This window comes from Perna viridis, chromosome 12 (genome assembly GCF_037379345.1).
Source record: "Perna viridis isolate PV_CMFRI_1.1 ecotype Kerala chromosome 12, ASM3737934v1, whole genome shotgun sequence".
Lineage (NCBI taxonomy): Eukaryota > Metazoa > Mollusca > Bivalvia > Mytilida > Mytilidae > Perna > Perna viridis.
The window spans coordinates 22,310,556-22,333,274 of record NC_142456.1 but is presented as its reverse complement, the minus strand read 5'-3'; the positions used below and the strand labels follow the sequence as shown (position 1 = coordinate 22,333,274).

At 31.3% G+C, this 22,719-nt stretch overlaps 1 protein-coding gene across 1 annotated transcript; it reads left to right on the top strand.

Moving 5' to 3' along the window:
* Positions 1-7,424: 7,424 nt before the first annotated feature.
* LOC148601703 (uncharacterized) lies at positions 7,425-19,155 on the top strand. The gene is made up of 3 exons (XM_088556479.1): positions 7,425-7,790; positions 16,484-16,652; positions 18,757-19,155. Exons 1-3 carry the CDS (start codon positions 7,656-7,658, stop codon positions 18,816-18,818), a joined length of 366 nt encoding a protein of 121 aa, XP_088412605.1. The 5' UTR covers positions 7,425-7,655; the 3' UTR covers positions 18,819-19,155.
* The last annotated feature ends 3,564 nt before the right edge of the window (positions 19,156-22,719 follow it).

Below are 22,719 nucleotides of genomic sequence, written 5' to 3'. Positions count from 1 at the left end.
AGTACATGATAAGTCAAATAATAAGGACAAAACCCATGACATGCCAAAAACTGCTTTAAGAAGGGTATTTATTTATCCTACTCAAATTGTGATTCGTAACAGTACAGAAAGAGGTCCGCAGTAAGTGGTGCACAATATGAATTCAAATAATTTGACTATAAACGCTTTCACCGAAGCGTACGAAAATTTTGTGTAACAGGAGTTCGAGTATTGTAAGCATAGTATCATAAGAAGTCCAATTAACGTAGTTTCTGTGTTTTGTTTTTTTGTTACTAAAATGATTTAAAAGAATACGAACAAATATATCCACACCCTGATTTATTAAATGATCATTTTGTAATATATGTCAATATTATGTGGAAGTGTATAAAGTTGAAAGAGCAAAGAACAGACTGGAAAGACCCCACGTGGGCATATAATTTTTCAAGTACTTCAAGCGAGTTTTTAACATTCCGAAATAGTTAAGGTCACTAATTTCACAGGTTTTGTTACAAAAACTTATTATCTGTTTTTTTTTTTTTTTTTTTTTTTTTTTATTGTGTGCTCTAGTAAGTAAAATAGAAAGTTGTAGGGCAGTGACTTGAAGAGACTTGAATACACATGTGTATTTCTAAGATAACTTGTGAAGATTTGGAAGCCTATACATAGTCGGAACTTCCATGCAACTAGGCTCAGCTTGTAAAGAGATAGTGACGAGTTTGTTTGTTCACAATTTCATTTTCTGAAAATTTAGTCAGTTGGAATGTTTGTGAAGTCGTAATTTATTATTGTAGAATTTCGATATAAAATTTATGTCAACTAACAATAATATTATTTACAGCTTTATCAGCGGGAACAAAAACGAATTCCTTGATGAGTTCTTTCAATTTGTGTTTGATTCGGGAAATACGGTTTGGATATTATTTACCAGGTGTAAAGTGTTATAAATAAGATAATTTTGAAGACAAACTATCGCCTGTAAAACTTGAAGTTCCGATGTTAAGTAGTACTAAAGCTAAGAATCATGCAAACTATGTAATATGTGTTATACCCTAAAAGGCTACACATGTTTATTTTTGTTATTTAGTTGCTTTATAGGTATATCTGATGAAATGCATAGTTATTTATTCTAATCTGTCTGCTCTTAAGAGATAATCCACATTGAAATTCAACAGTTTCTATTGTATTTTAGTGCCATTTACAGAGTTATCTCCCTAAATTTTTTATTCTACAGTACATTCTATATAATTTTTATCTCCTATGAACAGGGGTAATATAAAAAGCCACATGTTAATTCCTGTTCACAATAATATTTTAAACAATATATCAAAAATAAAAATATGTAGGCTTTTCAACCATGAATCATATTTTGCATGATCCTTAGCTGGAGCATTATTTAACATGTTCTGTCGGAATATTAACATGAGGTATCCTGACTTGAGACATTATCAAAGAGTAATCAAGGAAACCAAGGTTATAGCTGTAATAAAAAGAATGCAACCCAGGGACAAAGACCAGACATGGAAAACAGACATACACAACAAAGAACATAAAGTAACTAAAATCTTACATACAAAGTAACAAAAGCAAATGAGCAACTCGGACTCCACTAAAAACTTGGAGCATGGACCAGGTGCACCGGTAGGCTAAGCGTCCTCTGCTTTTCTAGAAACATACGCCGATTTACTCATAAAATAAAGTCAAGTCCGGGGTAGAGGAAAGGAAAACTAAGACACGTTGAACAAACCAGTTTTCATGGTGCAGATTGATACACCATAACGATCAACGAGTTCATGATGACGACCATAAAACTTCTGTAGTGATGACTTCAATCTTGTAGCAACATAACCCTGCTCCAGAAAGACAGTTCAAAGTCAATCACAGTATTCATTGCAAGACAACTTTTCAACGAGTCGTGTTTCCATATCACAGTTTCAAGGTTCTTAGTATTGTACAAGGTAACCCTACGAAAAATGTATGCTGCAAGATAAATAAAAAAATAAAATTCAAATATATGTGTCGTCAAATAACTAAATAACAGCAAATTGATCCGAAAAACAAATTATACACGTCAAATACCACAGGTCGTTAATCAAATGAGAAATGACTGATAAATCATTTTCATCATTATTTAAACAAAAGTCATGGTCTCAAATGGTGACGGAACCTAATATTAATATCATGGGAGCTTACTGAGTAGAAGACAGATGTATAACTATTAATATCTCACCGTCGTACATAAATATATTCCATTAGTAACGAAAATAACTGAATTCTGATCCAAAGGACGATAGCGTGATTTTAACCAAACTGTGATAGAATATTGACAATCCTGATAAGTAGTAAGTCCCTTCGGACACATTGCAATGTATACTTAAATTTCTAGGATAAACCTATTGATAACATTTAAAGCAGCCGACTTAGATTACCATTCAACTTACTTTTAATAACTTCGACAATTACAATCAAAATAGCCTGAAGGATTAACTTTCACTGAGATCATTTTGCACAATGTTAGTAATCTATTTAATGGACAGTAAAAAAAAAAGAAAACAGACAAACACACATGTAACAGAAAAAAAAGGCTAAAATAGTTTTGAATGAGATCACTAGCTTCTGATATCAGCATCATTGTGCGCATTTACTAGCAGGGTAGGCGTTTTATGAATTCAAGAAACCCGTTTACTTTTATTCAATGGAATATGGCAGAAGAAAATTAAAACATATTTATACTTGTGCATAACTTACATACATGTTTTTGTTCTAAAGCTCCTAATGAGTGGTTACACCTTGAAACACGTGCAATGCACACCGAAAGAACCTGGGTCATTTATCCGAGGACTTAGACCAAAAGAAAAGCTAATTTAAAAATTATTCAAATATCCGAAATTTTCATTAGAATCTGGATAAAAAACCATATTGCTTCCAACAATTGCCAACAAGTTGTTGTAAATGCATTTTCGACATGATTGGTCTATATTGAGCACTTTGATTCGGACATTTCCAAAGAAATACGTTCTATGACTAAGAATACAATATCTACCGGCGCACTTGGTCCATGCTTTCTGTTTTTAGTGGCGTCTCAGTTCCCCATTTACTTTTGTTGCTTTGTACGTATTATTTTGGTTATGTAATGTTCTTTTTTGTTTGTGTCTATTTTCCATGTCATGTCTGGTCTTTGTCCCTGGATTACATTCTTTTAATTTTCCCTAGATAATGTCCACCAAATGCCACCCACTAGTGTTCAATGAACGACGAGAAAACCCTCATATCAAAGGTTCCATCACCTTTTGGGACAGGCGCTAATGATGCGGCGAGGTTAAAGTACTTTGGCGTGATCTCAACTCTCCCCTTAAAAAATCTATCCACTGGGGAAAAAAATACACAATTGAACATAACTCAAAACCAGTTGAAAAGGTACAAATTATACTATGTTGACGAAGAAAGAAAATCGTTAATAAAAAAAACCAGTTGTATGTAAACTAGATGCCGGAAATTAGCAACCCTCTCCTCTCGCTTATATCTCCTATGCCGATCTTTTTCTGTTATGATCGATTCACATCCATACAACACACACGTTTTTGTGGTGAATGCTTGATGCTACAAGGACTGAGTTGCCTTGTTATTTGGATGTGGAAAATGTTCTTCAAATCTTTGCTTTAGAATTTTACGGTGCTTATTTTGTTCTTCGCACAATATCTGAGATATTTTATGATGTTAAACTACTTCAGTGAAATGATTGCCTTTGATTTTGACGGTACCTGGTGGTTTAGAAAAGGGTCATCTTTAATTTATGCTCATTTTATTTTTAATGACGGTTGTAAAATATAAAGTAAACAGGTTCCCCCATTGTATGTCTAGTTTACAAAATAATATTTGAAGATATGGTAAAAAAGATATCTATTCTGTGTCAAAATACGCATTTAGTTTCATATGCAGACAGGAAGAAATGTGAACATTTTATTTGTCTAACTTGGCGTACGTGGAGTCCCCTTACATATGTCCTTATAATATAGATTAAAATTTCTCTACTGGTATGCCTGTCGCAAAGCCAGATTATAAACAGCAAACAGAAAGCGTAACTGACATTTACAGTCGGTATATCGAATTCACTATTACTTTCTTAGTCTGTAGGGACACATTGTCAATGATGATCTTTTTGACTTGTGTCATTGCATAATATAGTTGTTCGTGGAACGTTTAATTTTGTAGCATTGCGCTAAACGCTTCAACGGCAACCTCGTGGTCTTGTCACAGAAAAACTTACAGGCTCGACATGGTCTCGTAGAGCTATTGCAACTTTACGCATATGTGAAACCTTATAAAAATTAACCAAATTCTATATATTTCGATATTGCTCTTCAATTATTCAAAATTAAAATATATAGCAGTTCTGTTTAAGACATTTAATCAAAGCCCAAAGAATATCGGATAAAAATATCGAGGACTACTAAAATTACATGTTTTTATGACAATTTTTACACTCCGATCCAATAAATCGAACATAAGTTATTCTAATAGCAAAGCCCTAAACACATTTAGTTAAAGCGATTTGAACGGAAAAAAGATGTATTGGGTGAAGATGAGAATTTGATTATCAAACTTTGATTTAATTAAGAAAAGTCAGTTATATGTTTTTTTTTAAACTTTATATAAATTGCTAGTTTCATGATCAATATCAAATACTAAGAAGAAATGATGATTTTAACCAAGACGTTTTTATTTGGATTACAATGGATTTTGTATTAAAGGGATTCTTAGATTTGCTTTGTAAAAGTAAGATTTTATATTTGGATGAAGTTTTCAAATCTATAACCATAGTTTAAACTTTGATAAGATAAAACAATTTTGCTTGGTATTTCGCATTAACTAATAAATAATGGTAACAATGAAATAACCGATCACTAATCCTATTCATAATCAAGTCAAGTCCTAAATTAACATTATATCACTTAGTACAGGCATTTCAAATGAAATTGTGGGTAAATCTAGGTTTAACAGCGCGCCAAACCTCCCTCTCCTCCCTCTAGTGCGGCGTGAAATACCGGTGGTGATTAAATGGAATTTGTATTCGGTACTGTCTTAATCGGAAAATAAGATTACAGCTTTCTAAGGCTACCTTTTAAGTAGCAGCCTTTATAAAAATCAGACAGCGGGTTATTCAATCATATCGAAAACCAATCAAATTAACTATTTTTTATTTCTTGTTCAGAAACAGCTATACACCACATAACCACTCTTAGTTTTTATTTTCATTTGGGTGATGCGCTTTTGAGATAAAATGTATATAGTTTGTACATGAAATCAGCACTTTGAAACAGTTACTGTTCCTGACTTGGTTTGATTTGGTTGATTTTAGTGTAGTTTTCTCAAAAGTACAGATCTAAATACAGAAAGGACTTTTGTAACATAAAAATATAGCACAAGAAGAGTAAAAAAGCATCGTTTGTTCCGTGCTTACTATAGACAGTGTCTGAATTTTATATGGACTGGTACTTAAGAACTAATTCTGAATTACTATCCGAAACATAACTGATGATATATTGTTTTTTTTTATTATTAGCTTGCATATATCAGGATATTAAAATAGACCTTAAAAAATCTGTCGAAAAACTTCCTGAATACGCTAAACAGAATTAAAAAATACACAAAAAAGACAAAAATTTAATGCAATACCAATATAAAAGGAACACACAACAAAAGAAAAAAGAAAAAATTACACACAAAAAAAAAAAACAAACCAAAGAAACAAACAAACAAATAAACAAAACTAAATATGCATTAACATTAAGTTTATTATAAAATGGGCGGGGGGCGGGGGGGGGGCCTTTTATCCAGGGTTTGATTGATTTATTGTTGTCCGGGCAGAAATATTTCAGCCATACTCAGGCGTAGAACATGAAATGGGTGATAAAATGAACATGAAATGATGATGGAATGAAAAATGGGATGGGACACAAGGACAATGGGGTCGACAAATTTTGATTGCCACTGAAAATAGGGAGACGTGGGTAGGGTCGGTCAATTTAGCCTCTGTGGCGGAGCTCTATAGTTCCTACTCCGGGGGAATGCCACAGTAGGGTTCTTTAAAACGTGCGAGGAAAATGGCACTTTTGATTTTTATTAATTAAAAGTGAGAATTATGAAATTTGCATATATTTTTAGTAAATATTGTGACCTTCAAATTGTTTTTCGAGAGTACTAATTATATGGCAAAGTAAACGTGTGTATATAGCGATGAAAAAGTATGGTAAAAATAATTTTTACCTATTGTTTTGTCATGTAAAATATCCGAGTTAGCTATATTTGTCACCTGAATTATTGTGCTTTACCCTCCTAACCACAAAACTCACGAACTGATAATAGTATATATATATGACTTCATTCGTATGTCACAATATTATGGAAATCGCCAAAATTAATCAACAGAACATTGGGTGTATCAATTGTGATATATAAGGAAAGTATGTTGGGGCTGAAATATAATAATTATTTATCGTTCTGTTGGAAATGACCGTAATTCGGAAATTATTGCAATAAATGCACATATCTATTGTTCTATTGAATTTCGTAAAACCGTTGGTCGGGACACCATCCATTACAATAAGGCGGTTTTTCATAAATATAGTCATTATTTTAGTACAAATAATTCCGTCCTTTATAAGAATCCATTATGTTTACTTTAGCATATATACTCTAAGGGTTTCAACATTGAAAATATTTCATTTCAAGTGATTCTTTGTGGTAGAGTAAATATTTTGCATTTAACTAACATACGCATTGTTGTACATACAAGATTGCCGAGGTATTGAACAACATGATCGTAAATTATGATTTACTTCGTTTTGTAAAATGTAGAAGTTTGAAGAATTAGATAAATATAAATTGAATTTTCGACACAACGAGGAAAACAAAAGTGGTCAAATGCTTAAAATATTTCAGTTTATTTTTAAGGCAACTGTTCTGACTTTTGAATATTCTCAAAATCACATGAAGGCTCAAAAAATATTATATATCCTTAATTTCAAGCGTATCTGGATCAGAAAGGCTTGATAGTATTTTAAGTAATTTAAATTCAGTTTACCGGATTTCAACCGGCAGCAAGTCATTAATTATTTAAGATTCATTTTGATTAATTTTGATTGTATACATTTATCTGTATGAGCAATCAGTATTTAGATTTGATCTTACTTGCCCATTTGTTGATTAAGAATACTAAATAACCTTTGATTCAAAGTTAACATATTTTTTCCTTAAAAGTCTGTACCTTAGATAGACCAGAAGAAATCATGTGGGCTTTCATGTCATAAATCACAATATTACAGGAAAAACAATTATTTTGGAATAATAGGACAACCGTTAACCATGTATTAATTGTCATACGGAATACGCATGCATCTGCTGGTAATTATCAAGGGAGATAATTTCGTATAACGTCAGAATTAACAAGGTGACAAGTGACTGCGAGAAAAATAATTGTCAAAGAATTGAATGTATGCGATTTGGGAATATTAAAATTTCACAGATTGAGTAGTGAGGATATGATAGGGAGCGATTCGTGGGCTAAAGGCAATCGTATATAAACCGTGTAAGAGTATACATCGTCCTTATTAACGACTGAAGAACTGTGAAAGAAGCTTGTTTAGTTAGTTATAAATTTTCAGTTTTATTCCATTATGCCTACCAAAGTGGCTCAGGTTATATTTGTTTTTGTATTATCTTTGTTGGTATTAACGTTGAGTGTATGTACGGCAGCACCCATGTCAGATTATTTACAAGATACAGAAGAACTTACAAACAGAGAGACAGAGGTAGGATGTCATTTTATAATTTTTCGCTCTGTCAAATTTATAGTTTTGAAATAGTTTAAAAACATTACAAAGTGTTTTGACTAGTTTTGATCAAATGTTATTAAGCCACATTTAAAATATTTTTGTTTCCTCTTATCCAACCATACCTCCTGGTTTTGGGAAGGTAGGTATGGAAAATATTTTCCCCAAAGTTCATCTAGTTCTGTAAAATCCAACATAAAGAAGCGAAAAATGTTGCTTTGATCATTTTGTTTTAAAAAAGTTTTCAGAGAATGGCAATAAAAGTATTAGGATAGGGCCAATTGTTATGGCAAGATAGGGTAAGGGCAAACAAACTTAATTTTAATTGTTGCCTTAGTAAAACATCTTAGCAGCAATTCGTGGCATTTATTTATATCAATGTTTCTATATATTTTGATATATATTGATACAAAACAGTCATTCATGGCATGATAAATATTTTCATTGTTTAAGAGATCAGTTGAATTCATAGAGGTCCATTGCAAAACCTATAAAAATCTGGACGTCAAACTTGTGATTCTATACATTTTACTAGTTTGAATTTTTGACAAATATATACACTTCTTTATATAAAGTATAATTGAAACTTAGGAACAGTTGATATACAGGAGTTCCCCTTTACGAACAATGAAGGATATCTTGAAAAAAAAAGAATGAAGTTCTTAAAAGTTAAAATGGGTCTAGACTGTTCCCTTCAATCGTATATCTAAGCATACATTTAGACAATAACCGTTTTAACCCAACGATAATGAAGATTTTATTATCAATTTAGATCAATAAATGACAATTTGTAATTCCATTATTCATCATTTGGTCTTCCTACATGCAGCGTTTGACATTGAAAATCTCAGCAACGGTGTTACGTCTATTTTTACATTTTACTTGTTGAACTTAGCAAAGTTAATAAAGACGTACGACAGATTTTTTAGAGCTATTTCTAAGTTTTGTTTTTTTTTTTATTTTCGTCAATAGAATATAAAATTATTGGTATTTTTGAAAATTGTATACAGTTAAAAATCTAAATGTTTTACAAGTTCAATTTGTAATGTCTTTGGATATTGATATTTTGTAAACGTTGAGCAATATTGCAGAATTCAATGACAATTTTTACTTTTTAAATATACAGCAGTATATACAACAAGCACCTGCGTACGGTCAATTTTTATCTTTAGACATTAAAGTAAAAACAACCAGACAATTATAAAAAAAGAAAAAAATTAAAAACAAATATTAAAAAATATTAATAAATTAAAAACAACAACATCTGAAACACCGCTAAATGTATTGCATGTATCAATTTAGTTTGCAACATAAAACAGCGATAAATTTTGATTGATTGATTGATTGATTGATTGATTGTTGGGGTTTAACGTCCGAGCAGCAATATTTCAGGTATATTCAGACGATGAATCATGAAATGATGATGAAATTTGAATAAAGTCGCGGAGACAATGCCTGATATGCGTCCTTCAAAGTGTGTATTATGATTAATTTCATGAAAGAATATATGCAAATTAAATTCAATATTTGGTATTCTAGATATTATAGTATACAGTTATTAAATGGGTTGGATGCAATAGACTAGAATATTTGTCCAGAGGTACTGAGAATGATCAAGTGTTCTATTGCACGAGGCCAACGGACAAATGTTCTGGTCTATTGCACCCAACCCATTTATAACTGTTTTATTACCTAATTTGTCTATGAGATGTAATAAAAAATGGAAATGGGGAATATGTCAAAGAGACAACAATTCGACCAGGAATATGAAATTGACCGCTCCATGTTTACGAATTGGCAGACGAGAGTCACATATACGTTTTTACACACGAGTTTTTTGTGTGTAAATTCCAATTCAATGAAGCGCTTAAAAAAGTTATACCAATCAAAAGGCTTAGATAAAGGTCATTATGGGGTCAGTGCAATAGACTCCTCAAGGTGACTATTGTATCGTGCAATAGTACACCGACAGTGCAATAGATCGCCCTGTCCTGAATAAATTTTGAAAATAGAGAAATAATATGTGTATATTTAATATACAAGATAAAACCTTCTAATAAGGTAATAAATTGGATTACTATATCGATAATCTACATACAATTACTTTATCCATACTTTTTAAACGAATACGTACGAAAAACAAATCATTGTAAAAGAAAACAAATACCGGCATTTTTCTGGACTCGAAGACGAATATGTTCAAGTAGTCAAAACCTTTTCATATGTTAATTACGGACATCAATGTATTAAGAACATATAATTATAAATGTAGACTCATAATGAGGATACTTATATAATCTTGTTTAAACTGAAATAAAGGAAACCATTCTGATGTAATTATATGATTAAACAAAATGTGTGGGAGTCTACGGGCTCGGTCGATATACCAAAGTTTGTCAGTTAAATGTCCGATACAATAGTTGTATCATGTTTTAAACATGTAATATTCCTAATAAGTCTTAAAACATACATCAAATATACTAAAATAATTCTGTAATGTATTCAGGTATCATCAGACTTCTCTTAATTCTTGGTAGGGAACAAATTGTACCTTAAAGAATTATCAAGGGAACCAAGGTTATAGGGTAATCAAAGGAATGTAATCCAGGGACAAAGACCAGACATGAAAAAAAACAACACAAAAACATGAAGAAACTAAAATCATACATACAAAGTAACAAAAGCAAATGAGCAACTCGGACTCCACTAAAAACTGGGAGCATGGACCAGGTGCACCGGTAGGGTAAGCGTCCTCGGACTTCACTAAAAAGTAATTTATATTAATTGATATATTACAACACTTATCAAGACATCTTAGTAAATAAAAACGTTCCAATTGTATAGTCTTGCAAATTTCGATATGCTGTACACATGTTTATAGGAATAACCTTTCATCAGCAGCGTTAACATCAAATAAAATGTTCCCAAAATATTTAATAGTATGCATTAATATATAACCTAGTTTAAATTTCGTTCCATCGATACTTTAATTCACATAGGTCGAGGTTATTTCAATATTAAAAACATAAGATGGAAAACAAATTGTAAGTATCTTGTCTTCTTATCAATCATTATGATGATTTTAAGCTTTATATTTTTGGAAAATTACAATAGGATAAAATTTATTGAAAATCTAAAAAAAATAAGAAAGCCGGATTTTCTTTCATATGCATTATATTGTATTATTGTTCACACAGCAACAAATGTAATTTATTGCGTTAAACCAACGGGGACTTCGGTCAATGTTTTGAATTTGAATATAATTTTCCTTGAAAAAAATCCTGCTACTGAATTCAATACTTTGTAAAAATAGAACTCATTCAATAATCTTATGACTTTTACATCAATTTAAAGTTTGTTTTTTTATTATTTTTTTTTATCTGTAGATCAGATGCAGTTCATTCTTCTTTTCAGATTGTAGTTTATATTCATTGGTACTCATTTGCGTAGTCTCAATGGTACGAAATGTCGTGACGATAGAGTAGACTGGCCAATTTGCCAACGATTACCGCTGTAACATTTTACCTAAAGTAATAATGGCTACACATAACAATCATTAAGAGCCTGTTTCCCTCATGAGGATAAGTAATTGTCCATTGTATGTCCGTTCAGTGGTTGTCTTCTTTGCACTTTGATTCATTCTCTTTAACTTATAACGTAGAGATTTATTGTATGAAAGAAGATTTTATGTTCTCCATTTTACATAATCGTTTAACTATATACAATATTTGATATTTAAATCTGATACATGTATGGTTTTTTTCACTGTTAAGTAAATAATGAAGTTCAAATATAAAGATTATAGGGATAGGGAACAACCTATTGTTTGGTCTTAATGTTTGTACTTTTAAGAATTAGTATTCGAAAACGTAAAACAAATTATTATAATCTTATTGTTTCGCGATGGTTAACATTTATTTTATCACAAATTGGCATAAAAATGCGAAAATTAGATTTAACTTAGAATAATAGAACTACATTTACAGGGAATAGGTAGATTATCAAATTTTGTATCATTCAGTAAAAACGTCTCTGAAGATCCACGAACTGAATCATTTATCCAGCATACGACTATAGGGAGTTATTCAGAAAATTATATTGGACACGTCTTTGTGGTACATTACCATATTCATTTCTCTTATCTTGTTCATGCGAAGGTCATAGAACACTTTAACAAACAGAAACAGAACTAAATCAAAGATCTAATGTACACTTTTTTTCAAAAGTGTTGCTTACTGAAAGCAAATGTTAAACACATGCAAGTTACGATAAATTGTTATTCAAAACATTATTCTAACTTTTAAGATATAAGCTTAACCTTAAAGACTTTAACATTTCATCCCCAACGGAATGTGGAGGCAAATGCTTACGATTAATATTTCACAATGCTTTTACGTCCTTCCTACATGACTCAAGTACTATGATACGCCAATACTTTGACCACATGCTATCATATCATTTTAACCAAAGACTTGGGTATACATATTGAAAACAATTGCACAGGGACTGTTTGAAGTTTATTTGTGTCGTCTTGATATTTATACATAACACACTTCTTTGATGTATCAAAAGTCAAACCTCCCCAAAAGTTAGCAAAACTATAAAAAAGTGTCTTCCTACACATTTGATGTTCATGAAAAAATTTCACAGAAACAGTCAATTTTATCACAGCGTCGTTCCATTGATCAATTAGTAAGATTACAATCCTATGAGTCTGATATTGTCACTGATGCATACACTCGAGAATTTGACATACAAAAGTCATTATTTTTCAATTAAAATCCTGTAAAAACATGAAACACTAGTCGGATAATCAAGCCTACCAATTATTGAAGAAAATATAGAAAATTTAATATGCAATAAATTCGTCGTCAGATTTTTTTTTTAAATCTGTCAATTTCCCTCTGGATTAATCGGTCAATCATTGACATATCTTTTAGCATTTTTAGCAAAAAAATATCTCCAAGGAATACCCTGATGATGATACCTTTATAGCGGAAACAATGCCTATGCATCGTCTGATGATTTGCAGTAGAAAATAAGAAAATTCTAATTTCCTCACGGTATATATGACTCATTCATGTAAATATTTGTTTTCACAATGAACTCCATAGACTGAATTATTCAAATTTTAAATTAACTTTTTATAACCACTTTCACTTTCTTTTCGTTTAGTTATACCTATACCGAAAGAGAATATGAGTTGATTCTTATACCAACATTTAATATCAAAATTTGCTGTTACAAATTATGACTATTAGTAGTTACATGACATGTCAGTGATATGTTTGTGTCATATTCAATTTCACCAAAGCCTACCAAGCCTTCAATTCAAACAGAATGAAATAAATCCAAGTGACTTCGATGCTTACACGAGATTGATGTAAAATGCTGAATACAAACGTTCCAACAATTTGTAAGAGTTGTGTCCCTTACCTTAGGTGTACCGCTTTAACTGCAACAAGAAGCAGAACATTTGAGGAATTTGTCCACTTAACCACCTATGCTACATGTATTTTATATTGTATTTTTTTTATCATTCTACAGTATTTTGCAAATAATAGTTTTTACTTCATTTAAATTCATGTAATGATTGTATAAGAATGATTTCACACATGCAGCAAATGGTATTTTATTAAGATGAACTGTTCGACATTATTATTGTAAAAGCTAATGATAAAACTACATTTGCAAATGATCCATGCGTCAATTCTTCGATCGTTACAAGTTCATTCTTAAATCGAAAACAATACTTCAGATTCGCTCTGTCAAATAATTTTATTAATAATAATTCAAAAATATAAAGTAAAAAATTAAAGTAATAACATAACAAATTACCTCCTAATTTCTCTGATCTCAGTGATGTAAAGCTTGATATAAAATGTACTCTCTAATAATTAAAAAGAATAGAATTTGAAAAAAAAACATGAGACAACTATTAGTTTTTGTTTTTGTTTTGTTTCGTTTCGTGTTTTGGTTTGATTTGGTTTAATTTTATTGTATTGTTTTCCTTAGATAAAAGTACTTTTCGGGAAGAGAACATTTTACCATTTATCCCCCAAAAACTTGATTTGAGCAGAGAAACATTTACGCTGAAGGTTCTGTACATACTAACTTTACAACTCTAATTTGATTTTAGGATAAGATATTTGTATTGAAAATATGATAGTCGAAATAATAATATGTTGATAATAAGCTGTTAAAAACTATTTGACTTAAATGAGACTTAACTAACGATACATCCCACTGTTCATATAATTAACCAGAGAACTATACGACTTCAATAGCAAATGCATAATTCTGTAAGTTTCAAATACAAACTAATAGAAAATTCTTTATTACACAATGATACATGAAAAGCAATTAATTACTTTAGGAAATTGAAAGATGTTTTGTAAATTGGAAACAAAAATGGGATTCTTCCTTTAAGGAAAGTGATGTAATAGTATAGTCCCCATTGGACTATTTAAGAGAAATCGAGAGTACTTACTACCTCAAGAGGCGGTATCCTGTTTTACATATCCGCCTTTTTTGCAAATTGATTTAGACGTAGGATGCCGATATAGACGTTCACTTTAGGAAATTGAAGCCATTGAATCAGGTCATATGATATTTTACTTTTATTAAACAACAAAAAAAGTAGTCCAAAAAATAGTTTAAATCACTCAAAATTAAAGCGCAGTAAAAAAATTCCGTGTACTTTTTTACAATTTTTAAATTATGTTGATAAGGAAATAAAAATCGGAATATTTTTCTTGAGAAATTGTGTGCTATTTCACGACTTTTGTCAGTTATTAGCAATAAAATTGGGGATCGCTTTACAAAAGGTTACCTAGGATTACCTAGACTTTAACTTAAGGAGTTAGAACTAGTGTAAAGGACGCAACTCTTATAAATCATTGGAATGTTTGTATTCAGTATTTGACATCAATCTCATTTAAGCATTAAGTAACTCAGACTGATTTCATTCTGTTTCAATGGAAATCTTGAAAGGCTTTGGTGAAATTGAATATGATACAAACATATCACTGATTTCTTGAGTTATTTCCCTTACCCTAGATCTACCTCCTCAAATTTGATCTAGATATTCTATTTTGTGTTGGACGTTTTTGTGAGCCTTCGTCATTATCATTGGTTTAATTGTTGGTTTGTTGCCTTTGAAGATAACTTTCTTTTTGTGACCAAATAAGATCCATTTCTATTTATTTTTACTAGATTAAAATAAAATTTACATTTTATAGCCTACATATGTATCCCATTTTTCTCTGACATTGTAATAAATTGAAAGAAATCACGTGGTTGATTTAAAGGCTTTTCAGAGTGGGAAGTAGTGTATATTGTAGTATGGTGTCATATTAACTCCATTTGCAAATCATACAGTAACCCTCTGTTGTTTTGATGAATGTTATTTTGACACCTTATCAATGATGATAATTTTTTTCAGACTCATTTAAGGCAGTTTCATCTAATTTTACAAAGTTATTACAATTTCAAATAACACTAATCTGCAATATATACATATATATATTGAAGACACTCTCTTCGTCAGTGGCAAATCAAAATGCCAACGAATACAATATATATTTCTATAATTCGACATATATGTTGCATATTTTTGAAAATATTATTTCTCTCCATGAAGAGAATTTGTGTTTAAATTTCCAATAAGATATATTGATAATATGAATATGATCACTGTATTATATTTACAATGAAAAACATTGTAAAGTAAACAGTTTGTTTTATTTATAACTTTGTAAAAGAGTGTAAGAATAAAAAATAAACTACCAGTAGTTGATGTTGAGGTTGCCTCAACAGTTCTTTTTCATATTTACGGAATGCAAGCCATTTAATAAAGTTTTTCCAAGTGACGAAGCCTACCAACACACGACAACCGGATTCATAGACAATTTTCACATTCGCCATTTACGCCGAATCTATTGAGAACTGATTCACGATTATGCTAGACAAAGAAAGGATATCGGTTTCAAAGACTACGAGAATAGTTATGTGGCAATATGGCTACGGACATTAAAATATCAGAAATGATTTTATAACATATGCATCATTTAAAAATTATTAACAGTAATCAAGTTTCTGTTCCCTCCGCTCCCAATGCAATGTCGCCCGATCTTACGCCTGCTGACCTCGATATAATGTTGAAGAATTTTTCCGGAATGGAAGTGAATGTGAAAGTCAATTATTGGTGAAAGGAAGAACAGTTAATACTTTTCTTTGAATCTTAAACTATTTTCACTTCCACGAGTACCTAAATAGTTTGAAATTATTTTTTTTAAATTATCCGAAGCCCCAATAAATCAATTAATTGAATTTGAAGTTAACCTGGTTCCCTGATCAAGATCATACGCTACCCTAGGAGCGCTAAAAATATATTTGAAATTTGTGGAACGAAAATATTACCCGGGCTTCAAGGTTGAATTGAAGTATACTGCTGTCCATTTCTCCAATTTGACAGTAAACCAATCTGTCGAATTGGAGACTTACTTCCCTTTGCTGAAAATTAAAAAAAAACGAAGTCGGGAATATGAAAAAGGACTTACATAATCACTAAATATTAAACACTTTCAACGTTATTAGAACCCACGTTTTGTTTCTTTTCCTATAAAGGCTTTAGATAACATGTTTAAATTACTCGCCAAATTCCTTTCTAGAACTTGATGCTGTCACCGTCATACAGAGAAGAAATTCTGCGTAACCTTATGTCCGACAAGTCGTCAGAAAATGATAGCGCTCCATACAATACAGAAAATTTAAAAAGATCAGGATTTAGAAGTAGGATATCTGCAGCTAAAAGAATGGCTCTAGCAAGATCTAGTAGAGGTAGGTTATGTAGACCACCTATTGGTGATTTAATTGATTCGATGATTGATGGATCGTTATGTGTTTCCATCTGCAGCATGAAAACTGATTTGTTTTATGTTATGGTTTTCCTTTCCTCTTTTGACTACCCTGGACTTGGATTTTTATGAGCAAGTCAGCGGGTATTTCAAGAAAAGCAAAGGACGCTTACCCTAGCGATACACCTGGTACTTTATCCCAGTTTTTAGTGGAGTCTTAGTTGCTCATTTACTGTTGTTACTTTGTATGTATTATTTTGGTTATTCTATGTTCTTTTTTGATTGGGTCAGTTTTCCATGTCATGTTTTTGTACTGGATTACATTCTTCTGATTTCCTAGATTACATTGTTTTGGCTTCTGTTTGAATCTTGGTTCCCTTGATTACTCTTTCAACTCATCTAAATACAACATATTTCCTAATTTTCTTACCCCTAATCAAATCTGGAATTACGTGATTTTCTTTGTTTTTGTTACTTTGTATGTATGATTTTAGTTACTTTATGTTCTTTGTTGTGTATCTCTGTTTTCCATGTCTGGCCTTTGTCCCTTGATTGCATTCTTTTGATTACCGCTATAACCTTGGTTCCCTTGATTACTCTTTAAAATTATGAAGTGAAAGGTCCTGATTTCCTTTGAAACTGGTAAAAAAGATACTTCTTAGCTCAATACTGCCAAATACCAAAGTGAAAATTAAAAAAAAGATATGAAGCGTCAGTTGTGCTAACAAATATTCATGGCAGTGAATTCCAAGGAATATCATTCTTATTTTGTTATTTCTTTACAATGTCATTATCCTATGCTTTGAAAGTGAAAGTATGTCTGTTTAAAGATCATAAAACATTGTAGTTCCACAGATCGTTTTACCGCCTAGTTGTCAAAATATGTGACCTCTGGGAATAGCTTATTTGTTACTTAGTATTTAATGTCGGCGTTATACAATGTACGTGCACTAGTAAAATACATCAAAATATTACCGTAAGCTTGAGTAAGCCGATTATGGTTCGTCATAACAACGATGGTTTGACAGATCCATTTGAGTAAAACCGAGCACAAATCTTAAGCAGGATAAAACTGACGGTTAAAATTAGAAAGGTCATAGAATTATGACTGGTGTCTATTTAGTATTGAAATATGCAGATATTTACGAAACAGAAAAAAAGAATTTGAGTCAACTGTCTGGAAATCCTTATATCCGAAACAGTAAAGAAAATGTTTTACTATCCTTATTATTACGAGTACTGCCTTGAAATAAGTCGATTCAATTTAAGAGGCTGTCCATCTAAAAATCAGGCAGTGGGTGGCACATGACAATTCTTTTTTAAAGAAAAATCACCCTTTTCATATCACAAATGCATCTTTCCTCAACGTTAAATGCTGATTTTCGATTTAGTAGATCGATTAAAGAGAAATAAATTACACAGAAAGCATTCAAATTCATTTAAAGAGGAGACAACTCTACATTTTAGCAAATTTTGGTTGCTTTTTAGGGAACTTAAAAATCAATTTCTTAGCCATTCATTCTCGATTTAAAGCAAACTTTATACTGTTTTATATACATATAATGTATACATTACATAAAAACAATTCAGTGGGATAAAATCTACCCTATGCCACCTATATCATAGGATTTGTCTGATTTTTACATAGACATCCTCTTAAAAGACTAACTAACGGTGAAAAGAACAGAGTGAACACGATATTCAATGAACATGCAATCTATTTATTTCCGAAGATTCAAAACAAAAGATTTTTTTTCTTTTGATCGCTTGATTTTTGCTGGACCAAACTGATTAACTGTATCGTAGATGCATGTATGTTCCTAGAGTAAAGAATTTGCCTTGAAACAAAACTTTAAATTTGTATTAAAATACTAAAAAAAAATACGTTTTTAAACAAATCATTTTTATATGTTCTCATATAAATGTCCAAAGAAAAGAAATCCGTCAAGGCACACATTTCAGTGTTGATCAGCAGTGTTTTCTCTCTTTTTCAATCATAAATCAAAAATCTAGGATGAAAATAGGAGCATAAACAATGCTGATTGTATATCTTACCAATGTAAATTGAAAACTAGCTTTACTTTCAGGTGGAGTTGCTCTGTGTTTGTGGAAAGTCTGTCCTGCTGGACCATGGTTGTCAAGACAATAAATATGGCGGCATTTGTCCATTACTACATTCATGTGGAAAATGTTTTCAAGGAAAATTTTATTTTGGCAAACTGTATTTAAACCTTAAAAACGCATTTTAAAGTAAGGGTTTATTGTCTATTTTTATGTTATCTGGTAAATATTGACATTAAAAGCTCAAAAGTCGACCTAGTATCACTTTAAAATTGCAACATGAAGGACAAAGACTGATAGTTATTTTTATGTTAGTAGTTCGTGACGATATGGTTACATTTGAAATAAATAATGTTGAGGAAACGTAATTGATTGTTTTTGTTTTACAAGATACGCAGAATAAACATTTTTTTTCTTTTTACTTATTCTGTTTGAAGTTTACTTTCCCAATAACAAGTAGCAATATTTGTACGAACTATTTGTATTTGAGAGTGTAGGCAGTTATACCTATCAAAAGATGAGATATGTAGAAATGCGGTTTTAGTTTAAAAATTCATTTTATCGCTATATGTAACTTAATGGTGATAGATAGTTTTCTTGTAATGCATTGCTATAGGTTTTGTAAGTCTTGTCATGTGACTCCGTGATTTCACGAGAATGGGCCATAGTCTACCATTCAAACGTTTAGAGATTTGTCATTTTCAGAGCGTTGATTCAGTATATAAAAGCAAAACATATTTTCGTGTAAAAATACAAATAAAAATGACAAATGTCTATTTCCACATCATAAAAGTGTTAAGAAAGGCGAAAAATAGAAGAATTTGCATTGTAATACAGCCTTTTGAGATCCCGGAAGTAAACAAAAAATGCACACCGGTCTTCGGATTTCAATATGTCCTACATCAGAAATTCCGGTAAGGGAAATGAAACTAGAACAAGACTTACAGACCCCATTACTTCCAAGTTTTGAGTGAGTACAAAAATTGAAATACACACATAAAATAATGATAAATTCAAGTTCAACAGAATGATTAGATCGATTCCCACGAGATGCGTAACAATGTATAATCGCGCAAGCTAACAATTAGGATGTGCAAGCTCTTTGTTTCGTGGCTGAGGGGTGAGATTGGATTGTTTTAATTGGTTTTGCTAAAAATTGGAAATGTTTAATCGTTGTGCACTTCGCTTATTAAACATTTGATGTCTTAATCCTATAGGAAACTGGATAACAAATAAACAAATATAACAAAAATGGATGTTGTGAATATGTCAAAGAGACAACAATCCTACCGGGATGAAAAATGTCTGCTCAAGGCCACCAATGGGTCGTCCATGAACGACGAGGAAGCCCTTAACAAGGGAGACTGAAGCTGGCGAGATCGCAACCATCCCATTTTTAAATTGGCAACTGTGGAAAAAATATTACACAATTAAACACACCTAAAAATTTGTTCAAAAAGTTCTAAGTCCTATGTTAAAACCCTTTTTTTTCGGAGGAAATAAACAGTTTTAAATTTGTTGGATATCCAGCTAAATTACAGTATACTTCGAGCCTGATCACGTCCTAGAAAAAAATTTTACTGCCTTTATCAGTCATTTACAAACAGTTTTATTTCGTGAAATATATTTACTTACTAACCTAACAAGTGGATATGGTGTTATCAGAAGTTATAACCATGTTCTACTGGTAAGAAACGCATTTAATATCATCTACCATCTACTCTTTAATAGCATTTTGCTTAATCACTTTTATAACTTTATAAAATCATAACTGATAAATTCTTATCCATATAAAGTTAAATTTGGAATTGCTGAAACAAAAATGTGAAATTAATGGGAAACCATGGAATTTGGAGTTTTCTTTAATAGACAAAGGAACAGATATGGTGAAACGCAACAAATACAACATCGTATAACCTTTATAAAAATAGTAAATACTTACAGAGACCACCAAATTGTCTTCAATAAGTGTAAATACACTTTCGAGTAAGCGTTGAAAGACCCCGACAACAAAACGGTTACAGAGCGATGACACTTCTTCGAAATAAACTACAACGTCAGATAACGACACAAAGGATGAAATGATGCATTTTTAACCATGTATCATGCTGCAAGTGCAGCGGAAAAATTGAAATAGTGAACAAACATCCAAAATCGACAAAATTAGTTTAAGAAACAAAAGAAAAAAGAAAAGAAAAACATAAAACATGCGCCATTTATAAATTTGTTGAACATTTTGAATTTGGTCTTGAACTTGATATTATAAGAAGATGGAAAAAATTGTTTCTGCGACCTCAGTACTCCAATCAAATTCAATGTAAAAGATCAAATATTTGAAAACTCCCCAAATCATTCTATATATCGGTACATATAGACATTAATTTTGCTTCACTATGTCCGAAACAAAATTTCAATACGTCAGAATAAAAAAGAAAGAAAAAAACTTGCAATTCATACCAATTCAGCTACCTTTTCATAGTCAATGACCAAGTTTGTGATGTTACTGGAAGCTTTCATCGCAAAATAATTGTGGAAAAAAAATACTTTGGAAGTATTAGACGAACAAGTATATCGTACAGAATTTTTCTTGCTAAGTTTTCATTCATATCTAGTGAGTACCTTAGAAAAATTCGCAGGTACACTTAAAAAACTAATCGATAAACCGACCGAATAGGACGATTAACGAACACACACATACTATTTTTCAGTGAAATAAGAATTTTATTTAATACACATGTTGTATAGTTCTTTTATATGAAAGTTTAGTGGACAAATTAAGACTTACATTTTTTTCAACGACAAAACTGAAACTTCATCAACGAATACATAGCCATTCCTGTAACCTTTTTCCGCCAATGTTGCTCTTTGAAGAAAAAATGAGTCGAATTAAAATTTATGCATTCATTGTTTAAAGAAATGTTCATAGCACATGCAAGACGCTTGTTGGATTCAAGTTAAACGACGTTATCCATGTTGCAGATGGATATCATAACCAGCGCATTCATTTTACAGGATACTTGATTATAATCATAACCAGCGCATTCATTTTACAGGATATTTGATTATAACATACATAATATAACATAACAGACTGTCCAGCACTTTTTGGAGAAAAGGGCTAATTTTAGGGCTACAAATAGGAAATTTTACTGCTAATTTAGGGCCAAATATTAACATACGCTGAGAAAATGTTCGATCTTTCTTCCATGTCTTTAGTGAAGTCCCGACAGATCGAAGAACACCTGATTACCTTCAATGAAGAAAATGATTATAGACAATTGGAATGCATTCTCTTAATTACAAAACAAGCAGTCATTGAAACAAAAACTGCTAAGACAGCAGTGAAGTAACCTGAAAAATTAAGAATTCACAGAAAAAATAAAGGTTTTTTTTAGGAATTCTCTTCGAATTTCAAGTTTTGTTACGAATTTTAGCCAAGCTGAAAAAAAACGGAATTTTTTAGAATTTTAGGACGACTGGACAGCCTGAAAACCAATATTCACTGACGATATGCGACAAGCCAGTTACCAAATCGTTTAAAAGGTAAACTTGTCCCCGAAACATATTTTACAAACAATGTATCGCATAAAAATGTCATGGTTATTTTATGTTCTTTATTGTGTGTCTGTTTTCCCTGTCTGATCTGTGTCCCTAAATTGCGTTCTTTTGATTTGTCGGGACTCTCGCCACTCCTAAAATTGGAAAGTTATTTTATTTTTAGCATGAAATCTTAATTTTTTCAAAATTCTACCCCCTTTAATTTTGTTTTGCCTCATTTCGCTAGGCTTTTAATTCTATTTACGCTCCCTAACTTGAATCATGGAGCCGTCTCTGAAGTACATATTCTTTTTTATCTTTTTTTTTAAAATTTACATCGACTTTTAAAAACCTTTGTCAGTTTGCTTCTATCTTACTAGCTTAACCACTAAGTTTATTGTTTGCTAAAAGTTGCACTTACAGTAAGATTGGGTATATGATGTTTTTACATA